The sequence below is a fragment of the Cylas formicarius genome, unplaced genomic scaffold, assembly GCF_029955315.1.
Source record: "Cylas formicarius isolate icCylForm1 unplaced genomic scaffold, icCylForm1.1 PGA_scaffold_2__14_contigs__length_35257938, whole genome shotgun sequence".
NCBI lineage: Eukaryota > Metazoa > Arthropoda > Insecta > Coleoptera > Brentidae > Cylas > Cylas formicarius.
The window spans coordinates 20843799-20862700 of NW_026844319.1; the positions used below are offsets into that span (position 1 = coordinate 20843799).

General features: G+C 36.2%; 5 protein-coding genes across 7 annotated transcripts in view; 3 read left to right on the forward strand and 2 right to left on the reverse strand.

The window, feature by feature from the left end:
• The first annotated feature begins 69 nt into the window (after positions 1-69).
• LOC132698034 (arf-GAP with dual PH domain-containing protein 1-like) lies at positions 70-2789 on the forward strand. Its single transcript, XM_060663869.1, has 5 exons — positions 70-325; positions 544-769; positions 1045-1321; positions 1374-1875; positions 1939-2789. Exons 1-5 carry the CDS (start codon positions 244-246, stop codon positions 2001-2003), a joined length of 1152 nt encoding a protein of 383 aa, XP_060519852.1. The 5' UTR covers positions 70-243; the 3' UTR covers positions 2004-2789.
• Positions 2790-2794: 5 nt separating this feature from the next.
• Positions 2795-4523, reverse strand: LOC132698032 (WW domain-binding protein 11). The gene is made up of 3 exons (XM_060663868.1): positions 4255-4523; positions 3140-4205; positions 2795-3085 (listed from the first exon to the last, which is right to left on the reverse strand). The coding sequence occupies exons 1-3, from the start codon at positions 4316-4318 to the stop codon at positions 2833-2835; spliced, it is 1383 nt and encodes a 460-aa protein (XP_060519851.1). The 5' UTR covers positions 4319-4523; the 3' UTR covers positions 2795-2832.
• A 602-nt stretch (positions 4524-5125) lies between these two features.
• On the forward strand, positions 5126-6178 carry LOC132698250 (alpha/beta-tubulin-N-acetyltransferase 9). 2 transcript variants are annotated; one of them, XM_060664214.1, is made up of 4 exons: positions 5126-5488; positions 5543-5652; positions 5702-5754; positions 5815-5957. In XM_060664214.1, exons 1-4 carry the CDS (start codon positions 5412-5414, stop codon positions 5821-5823), a joined length of 249 nt encoding a protein of 82 aa, XP_060520197.1. In that variant the 5' UTR covers positions 5126-5411; the 3' UTR covers positions 5824-5957. The 2 variants fall into 2 exon arrangements, with proteins under 2 accessions (XP_060520197.1, XP_060520196.1); XM_060664213.1 differs by having other exon boundaries at positions 5133-5488; positions 5702-5758; positions 5815-6178.
• Positions 6179-6481: 303 nt separating this feature from the next.
• LOC132697772 (activating transcription factor of chaperone) overlaps positions 6482-18902 on the forward strand; it is a 30278-nt gene continuing 17857 nt past the window's right edge. The window contains exons 1-2 of one of the 2 annotated variants that reach the window (XM_060663399.1): positions 6482-6641; positions 7764-8078. In XM_060663399.1, coding sequence (XP_060519382.1) covers positions 7868-8078 — 211 coding nt within the window. In that variant the 5' untranslated portion in view covers positions 6482-6641; positions 7764-7867. Of the gene's footprint in view, positions 6642-7763; positions 8079-11544; positions 11982-18902 lie in introns of those variants that run through there. The other variant, XM_060663400.1, reaches the window with a different exon arrangement.
• Positions 16997-17890, reverse strand: LOC132698439 (uncharacterized). The gene is made up of 2 exons (XM_060664487.1): positions 17738-17890; positions 16997-17686 (listed from the first exon to the last, which is right to left on the reverse strand). Exons 1-2 carry the CDS (start codon positions 17788-17790, stop codon positions 17074-17076), a joined length of 666 nt encoding a protein of 221 aa, XP_060520470.1. The 5' UTR covers positions 17791-17890; the 3' UTR covers positions 16997-17073.

The window sequence follows — 18902 nt, forward strand, 5'->3', positions numbered from 1 at the left end:
TGTTTCAATGGCAGAGAGTTGGAAAAGGCCATATATTCCGCTACATTTGCCAGTGGACGACTGCTTCTTGTAAATAGGTTCGTCCATGAAAGAAAATTAAGAAGAAAATCATCCTTTTATTTTTTCTTTGATGACGATGTGAAGTTTGTTTTAAAAATGGACGGCTTTATTTTTATTTTGATTGCGTAGAATAATTAATTAAATTTCAAGCCTCAGTAAACAAAACGAGATTTTAAGTGCAAAATGGTGGATAGAAACGAGAAGATATTACACGAATTGTTAAAACTTAACGGAAATGGCCTGTGTGCGGACTGTGGTGCCAAAAGTAAGTGAAAAGCGATTTACGCGTGCGACCCTCATGCTTTTCTCTATTTGTAAATAAACTTTTTTCACTTTATTTTCTGTTTCTTGCTTGTCAAAAAAGATTTGTTTTTAATTATTTATGGATGAGTGTAATTAACCTGCATCACAGTAAGTTTATTTCATTTATTAATTTTTGAAATTGATTATTGTACAGAAAGAATAAGTTAGATAATTTATTAGATCCGGAATGGGCTTCTTACAACATCGGTATATTTATTTGCACACGATGTTCCGGTGTGCATCGTAGTATGGGCGTACACATTAGCAAAGTCAAGCATTTGAAACTTGATCGGTGGGAGGACTCGCAAATCGAGAGGATGAAAGTAGTCGGTAATATAAAAGCAAAACTGAAATATGAAGAAAGAGTGCCTCCTTGTTACCGACGACCAAAAGAAGATGATCCACAGTAAGTAATAGAAGTAATTTATTTTGATCAAGAATGCCTGCATTGCTTGATGTGGTCTCTGAACTTATCAGGGTAAAGTGTCATTTGTTTCTTAATATGTAATGTCTTGGAAATTTACTGTTGGACATAAAGTAGCTGTAAATTAATTGTGACATCTGATCTAAAATTGAAACATATTTTTATTTATTAGTCACCTTGGCTTCAATTAATCTGTTCATGTAGAATATTGTGACATCATTGTGACTACCTAAAAGCGTTGAAATACTCATTTGCAGAATTCTGGTTGAACAGTGGATCAGGGCCAAATACCAAAGGGAAGAGTTTTGCTATCCGGAGAGGCAGACTTACACAAGCGGTTATTATTCTGGATTTTTAATGAAACGGGGGAAAGAAGATAGTAAATACCGTTCACGAAAGTTTGTGTTGTCAGAAGTTGATGATACTCTTAAATATTTTGTTATGGAGCACAAGGATCCAAAAGCAGTGCTGAAGATCTCCGATATTAATGTGGTCTTAGCCCCTGAAAAAGTTTCTTATCCCAATTCAATGCAGGCAAGTTTATTTTCTAGCTTGTTTTCTATAATTTTATAAACTTTGTTATTAGTTTACCTTTTTGAAAGACGGAACGACCCGGCACATCTATGTATATCACGATGAAGGAGAAGTTGTCATGAACTGGTACATGGCAATAAGATGTGCCAAATTGCATAGATTACAAGTGGCTTACCCATCTGCTAGCGAACATGACCTGGTTAATTATCTGACCGAAGATTTTGCTAAGGAAGGCTGGTTGTGGAAAACCGGGCCACGAACCAGCGATGGGTTCAAGAAACGATGGTTTACCCTTGACAGTCGGAAACTGATGTATCATGATGAGCCTTTGGATGCCAATCCCAAAGGAGAAATTTTTATTGGTCAGCAATGTGACGGATACAGTGTTAGAATAGGGGTGACAAGAGGAGTAAAAGATCAAGGGTTCTCTTTTATGCTAACCACACCTGACAGGGTCTATAATCTGTCATCTCAGTCAGAACTGGATAGAGATCACTGGATCGAAGTGTTGGAGAGGGTCATTGAACGGCCCTTTTCCCCTCAAGATTATTCAGGTAATCCAATGCAAATTTGTTTGTTTGTTTGTGGCATCTATCTAAAAGCGTTCCCCCTTTCAGTATCTGCCAAATTGATCAGGAAGAGGACAAACACAAACTCGATAAACATATTCTCGCCAAGGTAGTTCCTACATATCATATCGACTTATTACCTAGTCCTGTATTTATTAGACCTTACAAATATGAGAAACGAATCGGGAATAGTCGCCGCAAATTCATTTCTCAGTTGCAAATACTCGTACAAGTACAGGTACCTATTTTCTTATCACAAGATTATTTCTACAGTAGAATTTTTTGTACATAAGACTTCATATGTAGCGTATGTTGAGTGGTTCATTTAGTATTGGGCACCAGCGGGCTGTAATCGAATGTCAATGATACCGTAAAGCGGAAAGAGTCACAGCAAGATTCAACAATTTCTAATCGTTAACATCACATAGCCAATATGGTTAAGAAAATGCTAAAGTAGTCATTGTTTTAATGAATTTAAATATTTCAAACATTCTGAGACAATCACAAGACAGTAAGGAATGGCGCTAATGTAGCCAGTCCATCCATTCCCTGTATACATCTCTCTCTCTCTCTCTCTCTCTCTCTCTTACACACAGTATTCCTAGGCCTCGCTCCTTGCCCTTAGTAACCAATAAGAAGAGACTACCTCTTCCTCCACAATATATTAGAGATTTAAGTCTTAGGTCAGGATAAGTTAAATTTAAGTTCATACTTGTACATACTTGAGTTCACACCAAATCATTTTGCTTAGAATATATAGTCTAATTACCAAATACATTTTCTCATTATTTATATTCCATATTCTTTAAGGTATAATATTGTATAAGTTATTTTTGCGCGGGAATCAAAGAATCCCAAATTATGTGTATGGTGGACGACTGCCGCAAATAAAACCATTAAGCCATTTTTTGTTTGTTTTTATTTACACCTATGCACAATAAATTATATTAACCTTTCCATCTCCTGCATGAACTGTTTGTAAGCGTCGTCTTTCGTGCTTTGCCCTTCGAACGCCTTTTTATTCATGATCATCTCTTTGTGTTTGAGCTCGCGAGCCAAACTCGTTACTGGTTTTGATTTTTTCTCTTCCCTCTTGACCCTCAGTGTGGATGGTACGAACCTTGTGACGTCCGCGCTAAGATTTCTTATCTGCGGCTTCGCGGATATTGTGGCTCCTTGTTTACTGGATTCATTCCTAAAATCCACCCAAGCATATTACTACATTCGAAGCAGACCTCGAGTAACTTACCGGTTGATAAGCTGTGGAGCTGCGGACAACACGTTGGGTTGTATACTTCCCTGCGGTCCTGTTATCAAAGGAGGCCCTGGTAGACGAATCAGTCTGGGCGCAACTGAAGGAAGTCGCAAAGGTAGCCTAGGCGGCAGTCCAGGTGGAGGCCCAGGTGGCATTAGTGGTCTCCCTGGAGGAGGACCTGGCGGCAACCTCAAGCCAGGGCCGGCAAATATCAGAGGAGGCGGAATCCCTGTGGAATTGGGCGGCAAAGACGGCAACGTCGGTATCGTATCGTTTGTGCCCGGTGGCATTAGCGGTTCAGAAAGGGCAGCCTTACTTCTGTCATCTTCTTTACCCGCATCCAATTTCTTCTGTACCGTTTCCATTTCCTTCATAAAATCGTCGACATTTTGACCCGACAATGCAACCATTTTTTGTTGCAATGATGTAGGTCTATTCGATTTGCCCAAGTCACCATCTTCTATATCTTCATCAACTTCTTCATCCCCTGTGGTTCTGGTACCAAATTCTTCAACTTCTCCTTCGTCATTTATGTCAGGAGGTGGACCAACAGGACATCCTGGCGGTTCTCTAACAGGTTGTCCCAAAGCTTGCAGTTTTAAAGCCGTAGCAATAGAATAAATTGTTGGTTCAGGCTTTCTTTCAGTCGCGGGCAATGGGATATTATTGTGAACATTAGACGCCTGCTGAGGAAGCTGTGGCAAAGGTATTTCGTCAACTGTCACCTGCTGAGCACTTTTGACAGACTCATAAAAGCTAACCAACTGATTACGTTTGTGTTCATATTCTGACTGTCTTTTCCTCAATTCAGACCATTTTTCAGGATCATCTTTGTAGTACATACTGAGCACCCTGTCCAAAGTATCTCTTAACTTTTTTCGCTTGTCTTTCAACACTTTCTCATTTAAAGGAGAAGGCTGATTCACATTGTACTCCATCTGGTCTATCTTTTCCATTTCTTCGAGAATCTGCTGGGGATCTTTGCCTTTTAACACAGCAGCCCTTACCATTTGTCTCTGCTTTTTGTTTTTCTTAAGCTCCTGTTTCCTGGCTTCTTTTCCTGAAAATCACAGCTTAACGGCTGGTATTCCTTATTAACGATTACTTACTTGCTTGGTCTGTTGGGTTCATATATTTACCACTTTTCGTGGTATTAATAGATCTACGTCCCATATTTGAGGAGTGAAACTAACGCATTAGAAATGAAAAATATATTATTTCGAATAAAAACATTCCCTCCCTTCGATTTTTGTGGCAAACAGGCTTAGATAAAAAAAAAAGATGAAGTTTAATTAAATCACAGAACGACAGAAAATGGTCTCATTTTAACTGAAAGAGAGCTAAGAGAAAAACTCCAAGTAAAATTAGTCAAAGATACATTTTGATACCAGACGATCTGGCAACACCGCAGTTTTTTTCTTCTTTTTTGCTGTTAATAGCAAATTTATAAGGATCATTCGGCCAGTCATTTTCCAAGAATAACCATCTAAAAAAAATGGATAGTCCTCGAGAAGTGTGAACACTCCAAAAACAGTAATTTATTAAGCCAATGACTTCTTCTTTATTTTCTTGCTCTGAGATTTGCATTCCCATGGTTGTATATTGAAATAGAGTTGTGTCAACCACGAATGATTCGGTCACTTCAAATGATCCAACGACCGAATCCCGCTTGTAACCATTCGATCACCTTGTTCGATCTTGCTGCCGCCCTGACCGGTTTGAAGTGACCGATACAGGACAACCGATCGACCAACCGTATCAAAACAAATCATAACAAATCGAAACAGGCCACGGAAAAGCAAAGTATTGTTATAATGTGTTGAATGGAATATTGAATGAAATATCTATTTCCACACAGGTACAAACCAATACCAACCCCAACCCCTATTTTGATATCATGCTCAAATAAAAAGGACACAGCTAAATATTATACTAACTAGAACAGAAAACATAACATATAGACACAACAATAATTCTATTGCCGCTTATGTTGGCATCAAAAAGTATTGAAAAGTGAAAGATTGATTGAAATGATTCGGGGTCCTTTTCAAAATCTGTCACTGATTAATTCGCGGTCGTCGTAAAATGAACGATTGACACAACACTAGTCAGTAATACTTCCCAATTAGTGGTGAAAAGAATCAAAAAGCTTTAAAGAGAAAGATTTTCGAAAGAGATACCTGCACTGAACTGATCTTGGTCAAGTTTTGTAAACATACCATTTTTATTCCATAGTTTTGATGGTAAATAGAACAGCCTGTGTGATATGCTGATAAATAAGAATACAGTTATAAAAGGCAAGAATGTGGTTTTGGTACCTTACAGGGAACATCACGTTCCAAAGTTGTACTGATGTGCTTCATTATGCACACTATTTATTGTCTATCCAATTTTTAGATACCATCAATGGATGCAATCTGAGGAATTACAAAAACTCACCGCCTCTGAGCCTTTGAGTTTAGATGCTGAATATGAGATGCAAAGGTCTTGGCTTAGAGATGAGAATAGTAAGTTCTACTAACTGTATTTTGCATTTTGCATAATTGAAACTTTTAGAATGCACGTTTATAGTTCTCTCTAAAGAGAAATATGAAGCAACCAAAGATGAAGTAGGTACGAAATAATCCTTTAACTTCTTAAATCATTGAATCACTAAAAATAAATTGTAGAAGCAATGATTGGAGATACCAATTTATTTTTTGCAAATTCAGAAGACCGCATTTGCGCAGAAGCCGAAATTATGATAGCTGAAGAATGGGCTCGAAGGAAAAAGTGTGGTTGGGAGGCTATGCTGCTAATGTTTATGTACGCCATAAATTATCTCTATGTAAAACAATTTGTGGTTAAAATATCCTATGATAACATTGCTAGTTTTAACATGTTCTTAAAAATGGGCTTTGTAGAATCCAGCCGTAGCGAAGTTTTTCGAGAAATTACATTTAGTAAAATTGTGGAGGATTTGTGGAAAAAGTGGTTATTTACAAACTTAGGAAATTATGAAGTATTTGATTAAACTACTGCCTTCAATCATCTCCAGCGAGTTTATTATTTCCCATGCATAGTATCCACCCATGAGAAAATAGATGTATTTTAATAAAATATCAAGTTTTCAGAAATTCATTGATACGGAATTGGTAAGTTACGTCACAGAAAACAGAAATTCATTAAAAGTCTTTGGGTTTATTAACCAGCATGAAATAAATGATATTGTGTTTTATTTTGCTTAATCACAATTACAAACTTTTGTGGTGACAAAGAAAATTTAAGTGAGTTGAGTTTAAATATTTAATTAAATCGAAGGATAAAGTGGTGTTAGCGGCAACGATGGAATTGATTTTTTTGAAACGACGCCATTTATCCTTCATTCCGGTTTCACTCATGGATTTGTAAAGTATTATTTAATTTTGCTTAAGTGTAACCCACGCGGGCGCAATGGATTTCTAGTTGCAATGTGTTTTGCACACGCAAGTGTGCCAGAAAATATAATCGCAATGCCGTAAGTAACAACTTTTTCACCATTACAATTTTTGTTCGGATTTGGATTCTTTATTGTTACGTCAGCCTACATATTTCAAAGCTCAATTACCCGCCATAATAACTACATGGAAGGGTAGACTTAAAAATTAGAACGAAAAATATTCTTATGTTTATATGGCAACAGTCATTGGAAATTTGATTTGCATAGGGTTTGCCATATGGGAATTTCAACGACAGTTTTTACAATGCCGATGTTTTTTTTTTTTTGCTATTTTTTATTGTTCGGTTGCCTATACTGGAATTTTAATCATTGTATGTTATCGAAAATTAGGACGAACTTTCCTACACCATCGGTGAAAGTTGTATCGCCTTTTAGCGTTTCCCGTTGTTGAACTGAAAAACGTATCAATGATTTTGCATTTTTAACTTCACATTCATGGCTTATGTCGTAGTATCACAATTATTGATAAGCATACCCGTGCCAGTACGAATGAAATTATTCGTTAGATCCCATCATTTTGTCAACATCGGTCAAGATAAATCGATACCGTACTACAAAGGCTTTCCCATTCACTGGGCTGATTTAGTATTGCTAAATAAAGTAAAAGTTTTGGATTAATAAATTATAAAAAATAATAAAAATAAATAGTATTAAAGTACATAGAGTCTTATGGATTCTTCACTTTAGAGTTATCGGAAAATATGTCTCATTTTCGATGTCTCGTTATGAGGAATTCCGTTATTATGAAACAAAGATATCGTGCTCATTGGTGCCCTACTTTTCAGATCAGATTTCTAGAGATATTGTCACAATATATTGTTTTCTACTTTTTTATTGTTAATCATGAAACTTTATAATTTAGTCTGTTTTTATAAATCATACTTGGGGATCGTGAAAACACAAAACGTGGAAATCAAATATTAAATGCGCCATTTTATTTCTAATAATAATTTACAATGTCAAAATATCTTCCATATTAACTAAGATACTATCGTGCTATTTCAAATCTGATTCTACGTAAGTCTCAAAAAAAGTAACGTGTAAATGACATCGTTGTGTCTTGAATAATAATGGAGTTTCTCGTAAATACGTGTATCATTTATTTTTAAAACGTTAATATTTCTCGTTCTACCTTTCAAGGGCCACCATGGCGCCCCTTTTGCTGGTTGTAGTCCCTTCCACGTTATCAGAAAACTTAAACAACAATTCCTCCATATTTGTTCCTTGCAACACCGACATCATCAATGGAGTCCGTGTTGCTGTGGAAAGAGGAGCCTGTTTCGCCCCTCAGCATTGAGGAGGCTTCGCTGCTTGACGACAGTTTTTATCAAACATCTCTAGAGGATGTAAAACCTGAAGACAACCTTCTCATATGGGAGTCCAAGGCGGAAGTTGCCTCTCACATTCTGGAAAATCTGGAAAATCTTATGGACCTAGATGATCTCATCAAAGAAGGTAAGATTCTATGCCATGCTCTATTATGATCTTTTACTATGTCATTATGGCACTGATCATTGAAAAAAAATCCCAGTATACTGCAAATTTACAAATTGTGGGATCCAGATCAATGTGTTTGCTTGGTTTATATCTTGGTAGAGGCAAACATTCACTATAAATAATGAAATGGTGGTACATAGTATATTTTTTAATATGAGAAAGGTGCAATTAAAGCTGAAATAACCATTTTTATTTGTGGTAGATTTTATCGCTTTGTGATCACAAATGTGTAGTTACGAGTTTGACATAGCACGAGCAGAATGAGTGCTTAATAAGTGAGTGATCAAGAAGTTTATCAACATGTTGCATACTTCACTTTTTCTAGGTCCATTAGTTTTTGAGTACATTTTTATAAAAGAGCACATTCACTGAGTGGCGTGTGACGTGACCGTGAGAATTGACCAATTTCAAAATACCATTAGTGGCTTAGATCAACCGAAAACATCCGATCTATATCAAAACCCTTGACTGAAACACCCGAAATGCCCGAAGTGACTCGCAACGGTAGCAAATGAACCCGAATCAGTGCATTTGGGTATTGGATATTTTAAAGTAGGGAGTAAAACAATCATATTTTTGTATGAATAGTTTAGTTCAAATTTTTCTCGTTATGCGGCGTTGTGCGCTACACGAATATGGTTTCCATTTCTTGTTGCAAAATCCGTTGGTCTCTTTTTTTTATGTCGGACTGAAACCGTCCATTGTTTAAAGACGCAGACGCAGCGAGGGCTTATAGGTCACCGATAACTTTTGTTTCTATATATTTATTTGACTTTCGATAAGGATGGACGGAAATGGGGTCTAAAAACGGTTAAGACGGAAACAAATCGGGGTATTTAGTTTTTTGACGGAGAAGGTTCGTATATTATACTCGTTGTCCCATATGCCGTTGGGCGACCTGGTGTTTTCGGTTTATTATCTTTGAGAATATCTGAGCACATTGATTTTTTGTCGATGAGAAGAGGTTCGGCCTTGTAATATATAAAGCTCATCTCGTAATAACCGATTCTGAACTTGTTATATATCTGAGAAAAAAAATGCCCGCGGGAGATAAAATTGTTTTGTAGTTTGTCTGGAAATGGCAGATTTTGAGTTGTGTACGGGACCGACGATTTTTAATAATTCTACGCAACTTTTAGTATACCATTTTTCATACACTTCGATCTTCGTACTGTGTTTGCATTGCACAAGACAAAATAATAATTTTAATAATTATAGTACGATTACTATAAAATAGGGTATTTTAGTGGAAAATAAAAATAAAATGGAAATATTAAACATATGTTTTTTATGATCTCCTGAAAACCTTTCGATTTGTAGCCATTATAGTATCGAAAATACATCTTAAAGGAGCCAACACAATTACTAATTAATATAGTAGCAGCTTCTATAATTATAGTTGTGTACTTTTTGGTAATTTCTAATAAAAAATGTAATACATATCTAAATGACTTGATTTTAAAACTCTGCTGACTTCTACGCTGCATTTAGCCATAAAATTAGATTTCTGGAAAGTGTATGAAAGTTCGACGCGGCCTTGTCGCCAAAATTTCTTGTCGGAAAAAGTTGGAAGAACTAGCTAGTGCATCCTTGTGTTTATCTAAGCTTAAGTATCGTTTACTTCTTACCCTGTTGATCTTTTCAACTACACAATCGTTTTTTCGGTGACCTCTTCATTATTTTTTGTGGTCGGAAATATTAAAATACTGTCAGGCAGCCAAATAATAATAATAATAATAAATGGTCTTTATTAAAATACAACAAAAAAAATAGTACTCATTTTTGTTTTACTAGATACACATCTAAATGACTTGATTTTAAAACTCTGCTGACTTCTACGCTGCATTTAGCCATAAAATTAGATTTCTGGAAAGTGTATGAAAGTTCGACGCGGCCTTGTCGCCAAAATTTCTTGTCGGAAAAAGTTGGAAGAACTAGCTAGTGCATCCTTGTGTTTATCTAAGCTTAAGTATCGTTTACTTCTTACCCTGTTGATCTTTTCAACTACACAATCGTTTTTTTGGTGACCTCTTCATTATTTTTTGTGGTCGGAAATATTAAAATACTGTCAGGCAGCCAAATAATAATAATAATAATAAATGGTCTTTATTAAAATACAACAAAAAAAATATTCCACAATAGAATTGAACAGGTGGCGAAGTTTAGCATCGCTACTCCACGTAACCACCAATACAATGTAGTAGAATGTTCCGAATTTTACAAGAAAAAAAAACTAACATATATAAATAACTCCCTTAATTTGATAATTTTAAACAAATCAAAAGGGGATAAATGTAAAAAAAAGAAAAAAAAATAGACACTGGAAAAGGCAATATTCAAAACCGACTAAAAGAAAAACAATAAGTAAAAAAAATAAATGAATAAAAAAAAGCAGTTCAACCTCTCCTCAATGTCACCGCTCTTTTAGTTCCTTTTTAAATGTAGAAGTTAATGAACAACTAATAATATCCAGTGGAAGCCAATTGTAAGTTTTAATAGTGTTATATGTGAAAGAGCTCTGAAACGCAGCCGTACTACGCTTGGGAACATAGAACAGGTTACGAACAAACGGAAGTCATATGTACACCCACCCGAAGGATGTTGTGTTATGGTCTGTTCATAGATATAAGAAAGTGACCAATTGCTTTTGAACGGATTGTTCAAGGGTGGTCATTAACATACAATGCAACAAGATTATTACCTTAATTAATAATTAATTAATTATTAATTTCCTTAATTAATAACAATAATCTTGTTGCATTTTATGTTAATGACCACCCTTGAATAATCTATTCAAAAGCAATTGGCCACTTTCTTATATCTATGAACAGATCATACCTGTAAAAGGAGTCTCGTTTGTGTGGAAGAGGAGGATTTGTACGACATTTTGACCAAATGCCGGACGTTTTATGGATTACAGCTTTAGAGGCCGAGAAGCCGTTGGCAGTTTAGAAAAAGGGGAGGTGAGAAGTTAGAGCGATAGAGACGAACAACTTTAGAGAGGGAGAGAAATAGAAAGAAGTTTAGAAAGTGGAGTTTAAGTATAAAAAGAGAGAGGTTTAGATAGAAAGAGAGACGTGGATTAGCCATGTAAAATAGACGGATGAAACGACGAATTATCGAGCTTCGTGGTACAGCAAGGTGTGATAAAATAGTATCATTTTAATATCCAGATATCTCTTGGAATCGAAAAAAGGTGTAGTTGTCACATTAAAAGGAAAATAGGCTACATCGACACCGCGCGTTTTCTCGTCGCGCATAACGCACGCGTTTTAAATGCGTCCGCACGGTATACGTTAAAAGAAAAAAAATCAACGCGTTCCGCTGTTATCTGTTGTCGCTCACGTGGTCAGCGCGGCGGTGGTGGGGGTTTTAGCGCGATTCGTGAGGTACGACCCCGCTCTCTTTCTCGCAGTCAGTCAGTTGTCAATTCGGTCAGTGTTCGCGTCAGTTATTTTTAAAATCGATTTCTCGTTTTTCGGACCGCGAGACAACCGTTCAGTGTAACTATTCCCGTGGCCCGATGGTTCGCTTTGCAAATGATAAGCACCGTCGACGCGTATAGCATGAAGTGCAGCTACCATTACACGTGGAACAGAGAGATCGTGTTCAATTCGCAGAAATTGGTTAAAAGACGCTGAATTTCGACGGCAACCGCCCCCGAAACCGCCGTTCTTACGCCGAACCCGTGTCGTCTTCTCTTAAAACCCGTCGTTATACTGCCATAATTTTATATAGTTTTATTAAGGGACTCTCGAAGTAACCGACAGCGAAGACTTTTGTTTAATAATAGTTGAACCTTTTTCGGAATTCGAATAATTTTGGGGAGATCCGAATTTGTGAAGATGGCCGTTTGTTACGGTAGGTTTTCCGCCGCGCCGTTGCGTTTTATTTAATAAAAATCGTAATGATGATGGAAGAGATTGGAAATAATTTGAATCTGATTAGCGATCGCCGACGAAGGTCTTGCGGATTTATAATATATATACGTGCGAAACGGCAGGCGGGTCGAATTTTAACGCTTTGGAGTGGACCGTGTTACCGGGTGATCAGGTTAAGCGATTTCGCGGGTTTTTGAACGAAAAGCATGCTCAGCAGCGGCAAGAAAACTTTTCATTGGAGCTTTCAATCCACAATTTTTGTCTTTGTTTAATTTTTCTGAGGTTTCATGTCAAATTATTATATGTGCGTGTTTTTGCTTTGTTTGCAAATTTACCGAATTGATAGAGTAATATAAATAAATCAGTTTTTTCCTTAAAAGTAATTTGTGAGATATCTGTATGCACTTTTTTAAATAACAGATGTCCAATGGGAATATTCAAAGATTGTGAGTGGCCTTTATTTATTATAAGGTCAAACAGTATCAGTTTTACAGGGTAAAAAATTATAAACAATAACTCAATATTAAATGTGAGAGCGCCCTCTAGGTTAGCTCAAAGTTCAAACTAATATCGACCTCGGACTTCCCTCCGTTGAAATTTTGTTGCATTGTGTATATGGGAAATTTTACATAGTATCAAGTATCTCGGGATTTTGAAGTAATTTTTGCGATTTTCGATTTAGACAAAATATTTTTTTTGAAATTGAGTTTTTCTAGCAACCGTTATGTTTCTCCAAATCTGGAATTTTCGCGTGTCGGCCAGGTCGAAGCATGTCGCTGGATTGTTATCAAAAATTAAATGTTTACTGTAGATGCCTACATGAAATTTTATTAAGATTAAAGGTTGAAAGGTTATTAATTAATTATTAAATATTATTATTTTGTTGCCGCGGTAAACGCTGTTACATTTTCAAATGATTAATGGACCAAACGCAATCGGGTTTTCTTTTAATGTTTTCCAATCATTTTTTTATTTCAGATTATGGATCTTGGATTATGGATTATCAAAACTATTTATTAGAGTCCATTATTTTAGGGTCAAGTTATATAGCATACTGATTTTTGATACATTATTTTAGGTTTAAAAAAATATTACAAACAATTTTAAATGATCCTGGTTTTTGATGCATTACTTTAGGTTTTTAAAATAATGAAAACGTTATTTTAGGTTTGAAAGACATAAAAAAGACATAATTAGTTTTAAGAAACATTACAAACATTATTTTATTAAGAAATTTTAAATGATCCTAATTTTTGATGCATTATTTTAGGTTTAAAAAATATAAAAGTCATTTTAGATTTAAAATACATAAAATATTATTTTATGGTCCAGCTATAAATCATTCTGATTTTTGACACATTATTTTAGATTTAATAAACATTACAAAAATTATTTTATTGACAAATTTTAAATTCTCCTGATTTTTGATACATTATTTTAGGTTTAAAAAATATAAACGTTATTTTATGTTTAAAATACATAAAACCTTATTTTATGGTCCAGCTATAAAGCATCCTGATTTTTGACACATTATTTTAGGTTTTAAAAACATTACAACAAATATTTTATTAATAAATTGTAGGTGATTCTGAAGAAGTTTTGTAAAAAGTATTACAGTAGCCTGTGGAAGTTTCTTTGAAAAATTACAAACATTATTATTTTAAACAATTATAATTGATCCTGGTTTTTGGTTTGTTTGTAGAAAATGTAACTCGCAACTGAATAGACAAAACGGCATTTTGCTATAAACCGTGCCGAACTTGTTGTCGACCGACGCGACGCTTTCGATTAATTTGTTTATTAAACCGGGGGTCAATTCGCGGGGGCATTCTCGCATTGGAATTTAATATGTACGCCGTTTATTTACCACTCGAAGATAGTTAATCGGGCAGCGGCGGGTTTCGATATCTCCTTTTTATCGGGGGAGAAATGCGCTCGTTATGTCCAGTGTCGCGCCGCACTGCGCCCGTTTTGGGTTTCGATCTGCGCGATTTCTATTTTTTTTCTTCTGTCTTTTCGTTCGTCAGGTTGGGCGCCCGCGGCCACCGAATGCCTCGATATATAAGTCGTTGTTGTTACACCAGTTATGTTAATAATTTCCACTTGTTAATAGGACTACAGTGATGACATTAACAGCGGCAGAGAGAAGGGAATTTCTATATAAATAATGATAAACAAAATACTCGTTAAAACGCCATAATGTAAATGAGAATGAAAAGAAAAAAAAAGTAAAAAGTAAAAATACGCCTTGGGTCAGTAATAAAAATTTAGATTATAATGCTAATACTAATTTAGTGGAAGGATCACTAAAAGTATCACCATGCTGATTAACCAAATTTGACCATATTACGTATTAAATTGGTTCGGAGAATCCTTAAGTTTAATATCAGAGTATGTCTTGCCCTTAACCCGGAAATTAATTTGTGCAAGTAACTTTATCGAATGAATGCAACAATATATGTAAAAATATTAGACGGGCGGTGAACCGGCCTATGATTTAGGGCAAAAATTCACCAACACATTCGATAGACACCATCTACCATCTATTCTATAAACAAACAATTTTACAATATAACATACTCAAGAGATCGACTGTGCGTTAAGTATATTGGTGGCCAGACTATGTAAGACATAACGAACGAACAGTACGCCGTCTTTAGAGCAGAGACATCGAAAGAAGGCCAATGAACACCCCAAGAGTATTAAGGTAAGATTTGAATGTGTTGCACAAGGATTGTGTGGCCGGCACCTGTTGTAAACGAGCTGGCACTGAAGGACACTGATAGGACAAATCCATCTATAAATTTTTAAATCGTTAGCAAAGAGTAGGGAGTTGCACTTAATTTTGTCAGACGGGTCGTTGATAGAATACGAAAACACAAGATTAGAACCCAGAGGCACCCCCGGGTCATGCAACAAATTTGACTGGAATCGTTGTAGCTCACTCAGAATGATTTATTTTGCATATAAGACTTGTTGCATCTACTTGAATCGCGTTGTCGGGAGACCGCAATGCATTACGTGAGCTTAACTAAGTTGGAAGGAGTAGATCGTCTTGCTATGTGGCCATGTTGATTAGGCGAAACAAGAGAGCGATAATTTTTAATGTGATTGTGAGACAAGGTTTACCCTAGCCAATTTCCAGCATTTTGGAATCCTGTTAAATATTGGGGCAAACAAATACTTGGGCAGTGTCCCCAACAATAAAACCTGAAAGCCTGTACGTTTATTTGGCATGGTCCACAAGACACCGCAACTCTTAGACCGTATAGTTATCAATATAAATAGACGGGTTGGACATACAAGTTGCTGGAAAAGTACTAAAACTGTACTACACCCCCCGCCATAGTTTAATTTTAATCGGTATTTTTTGGTTAATTTAAATCTATACAAAATCTTAATAACGCCAGTTTTAACCAGATATGCTTGAACGCATATAAAGATCTGTCAACAGCGCCAGCAATATTTTTTTTTCATCGTGCTGCCTCATTCGCAAACAGTTGTAAACTATAGGTGTCCATAGATCCGTTCCTAAAGTTTTCGAGCATAATTTTATGTGGCTACATCTGCGTGTAACTAGTTTAAAACAGGCATAGTTGCGGATCTATAAACGTTATGTTAATATACTTTTGAAAGGCACATCGGGGTTAAGCAGAAGGAAGAAGTGCAGTACTGCTGCAGAATTATTAACTAGCAGCAACATCCTTTGAATTTTGAACTTTTTTTTTGCTTTTTCCCAGCTCCTTCTCCGCTTTTTCTGTCTTTTTCTTTTCTTTTAGAATCAACTACTACTTTGGAATTATTTTTCTGTCCGTTTCAAAGTGCGCAAAAAAAATGCTCATCCTTAGGAATAGCTTGTGTTGATAATGGAAAATAGAAATTTTGAATCCGTAGGCGATAGGCCCTTTGGCCGGTTTATGTTCCGTGACGGTAACCTTAGGCCTTTCAATGAATATCGAAAGTTGTTTACCCCTGCAAGTACATCGATTTTTGCTGTAATGTTACCTATGGTTGACCTAAAGTGTTTTTTTTACGATCCGCATGGTCAGTTTCGCATGTTTGCAAGCCCACCGTTTCACCTTGCTAGCAGGAATACCACCACACCCAAAAGTTTCAACCGGCCGAGTATTCTAAGGCCGATTATTCTAAAAATGCTAATATTATATATAATTAATGTAATGTTGCAATCCCTTGATTTTCAAAATCGATCATTTTATTTATTTGTTCGATTTTTAAAAAGCAGGCTTTTGTTATTTTTTGATCTTAGAGGCTATTTTCCATTTTTATATTGGGTTATATATAATACTTTAATTTCATTTTTTTATTTCGATTTAAAGATAAAACTTGTAAACTTGAAAGTCCTTACGTTTTGACACAATTTCTGGAAAATATTCCAAAAATACATTATCTAACTATGATGTGGCATCTATGTTTCGAACACTCAAAATAGCTCGTACAGAACTAGTGGATATCGCGTTGTCTGTACCGTAAAGTATTTCTAGAAAATCCAGCTCTGCGAAACAATACGTCCAGCAATTTTTATTTTCGTACGAAAAGTTCATTGATTCAACCTTGCCGGTTGATTGCGGTAATTAAATCTCGTTAGAACTATCCTCGTAATCATTTGACCGGGTCGGGTTTTATTAAATTTCTTCAAACGTTTCGATGATTGTGATGATCACGACGACTCAATGACCTCCTAGAATAGTTTGGTTCTTTTGTCAATTGCCGATTGATCTCAAGCGATTACCCAACGCAGTAAAGACGAATTTTCTGTCTGCTTTTTTAGGCTAAATCACGCAAGAAGTCCTATTCTATATATATTCCATTTCCGAATGGTAATGGTGCATATCGGATGTCACTGAACTCTATCTAAACGAGAATGGGATATAAAATGAACTTTTAGAATAGAAAAAGACTGCTAGTACTGGGGATTCTTGTATTTCTCTTGCTCGTATATACAGGGTGCGGCAGCATAACTTCCTTTTTTCAAAACTCAATAAAAACTATTGTGTGCATCGGAAAATCTTTATTTATTTTTTATAATGTAGGTACATGTCTAAAGTTTTTATTTACATTGTTTTGAAGATCAAATCTGTTAGGTGACGTCCCTCATTCTCCATACATTGCGTAAACCGATATCTGGCGTTTGTCATGACTCTTGTTAGCATAGCTGGTGTTATGTTGGCAATTTCTTCTTCGATGTTGGTCTTCAAATCTTGTAGGGTTCTTGGACGGTTCACATAAACCAGGGATTTCAAAAAACCCCATAGAAAAAAATCGCAAGGGGACAGATCGGGAGAGCGTGCCGGCCATTCCAAATCGCCTCTAATTGAGATAAGGCGCTCTGGAAAGTGTTCCCTCAAAACAGCCATCGATGCTCTTGAAGTGTGTGCTGTTGCACCGTCTTGTTGGAACCAAGTGTCCCCCAAATCCAACTCTTCTAGCCGTGGGAAAAAAAAATTCTGTAGCATGTTTACATACCGGTCCGAATTCACTGTCACTGTAACCTCATTTTCCTCAAAAAACCAGGGACCAATAATTCCAGCTGAGGAAATTGCACACCACACTGTGACTTTGGGTGAATGCAAAGGCCTTTGATGCAATTGTCGAGGGTTGGTGTCAGCCCAGTAGCGCATGTTTTGTTTGTTAACCGACCCACATAAATGAAAATGGGCTTCATCGCTAAAAAAAACAATAGCACCCTCGGGAACGACATCAAGAAGAAGCTCACACGCGTTCATCCGAGAATTGAAGTCACGTTCTGTAAGTTCCTGCACTATCGCCATCTTATAGGGATGAAAATGAAGATCATCACGAAGAATTCTTCTCACAGAACGATCGGATAGTCCAAGGGCAGATGCGTGTTTGCGCACAGAACGCCGTGGTGATCGCAACATTGAAGCTCTCACTGCTTTAATGTTCTCAGGTGATCTAACGGGCCGAGGGACTCCAGTTCTTCGTTTTGTCGCACTTGCAGTTTGTCTGAATGTAGTGACCCATGTAACAATTGATTTGCGGTCTGGGACGGGAGCCAACGGGGCTAAATTAAAGCGATTGCGAAATGCACGCTGTGTTGCAACAACCGAACAACCGCTTGAAAAGTAGGCCTTAACGGCAAAGGCACGCTCCTCACTATTCCAACGCATGATGGCGACTGAACCGTGTCGGGACAAAACTTTACAGTACCCCCTCTTGAACGAGACCACTAGCGCCCCACTATGACATCAACTAACTGAATGGCGCGCATTTAAAAAAAGGAAGTTATGCTGCCGCACCCTGTATAACTGGGGTAGTGACTACTTTATGTACCGATATAGTTCGTACCGAAGTCATTTACATATTGTTATTTGACGAACAAGCGATATTTTAGAATGTGTAATACTATAACTTCTACAAATTGCTATACTTGAAATTTTGAATGAATGTTTTAAGAGAATTATTGCAAAAAAGAAATAAAATACACAAGTATTTACCTAAATATGTACGTTTAACCAATATTGTCCCTTGAAAAAGGGAACAAAAATTCTTTTTAAATTTTTGTGATAACCAAACCATAAGCTAAATTAATTTATTTTTTATTTTTGAGGAATGCGTACAAATACACATTATCATGTCATACAACTGATAAAATCAAATTAACAATTTTTCTAATTCATTGCTTTATTTATATAATCGTACTTATCTATAAAAGAAAATTAGATGATATAATATTACTAATCCAAAAAAAAAAACTTTATTTTTCCCATTATTTTAAAGAATTTGCTCCATTAAAAACCGTTTTTTTTTATTTAACACCTTATCTTGTGGAATCTTTTCCCGACATTCGTTTTTTTTTTTGGACGACGATTCTCCAGCACACACTCTGGCAAACAGCGCAGCCTGAAAAATCCTAATAAGG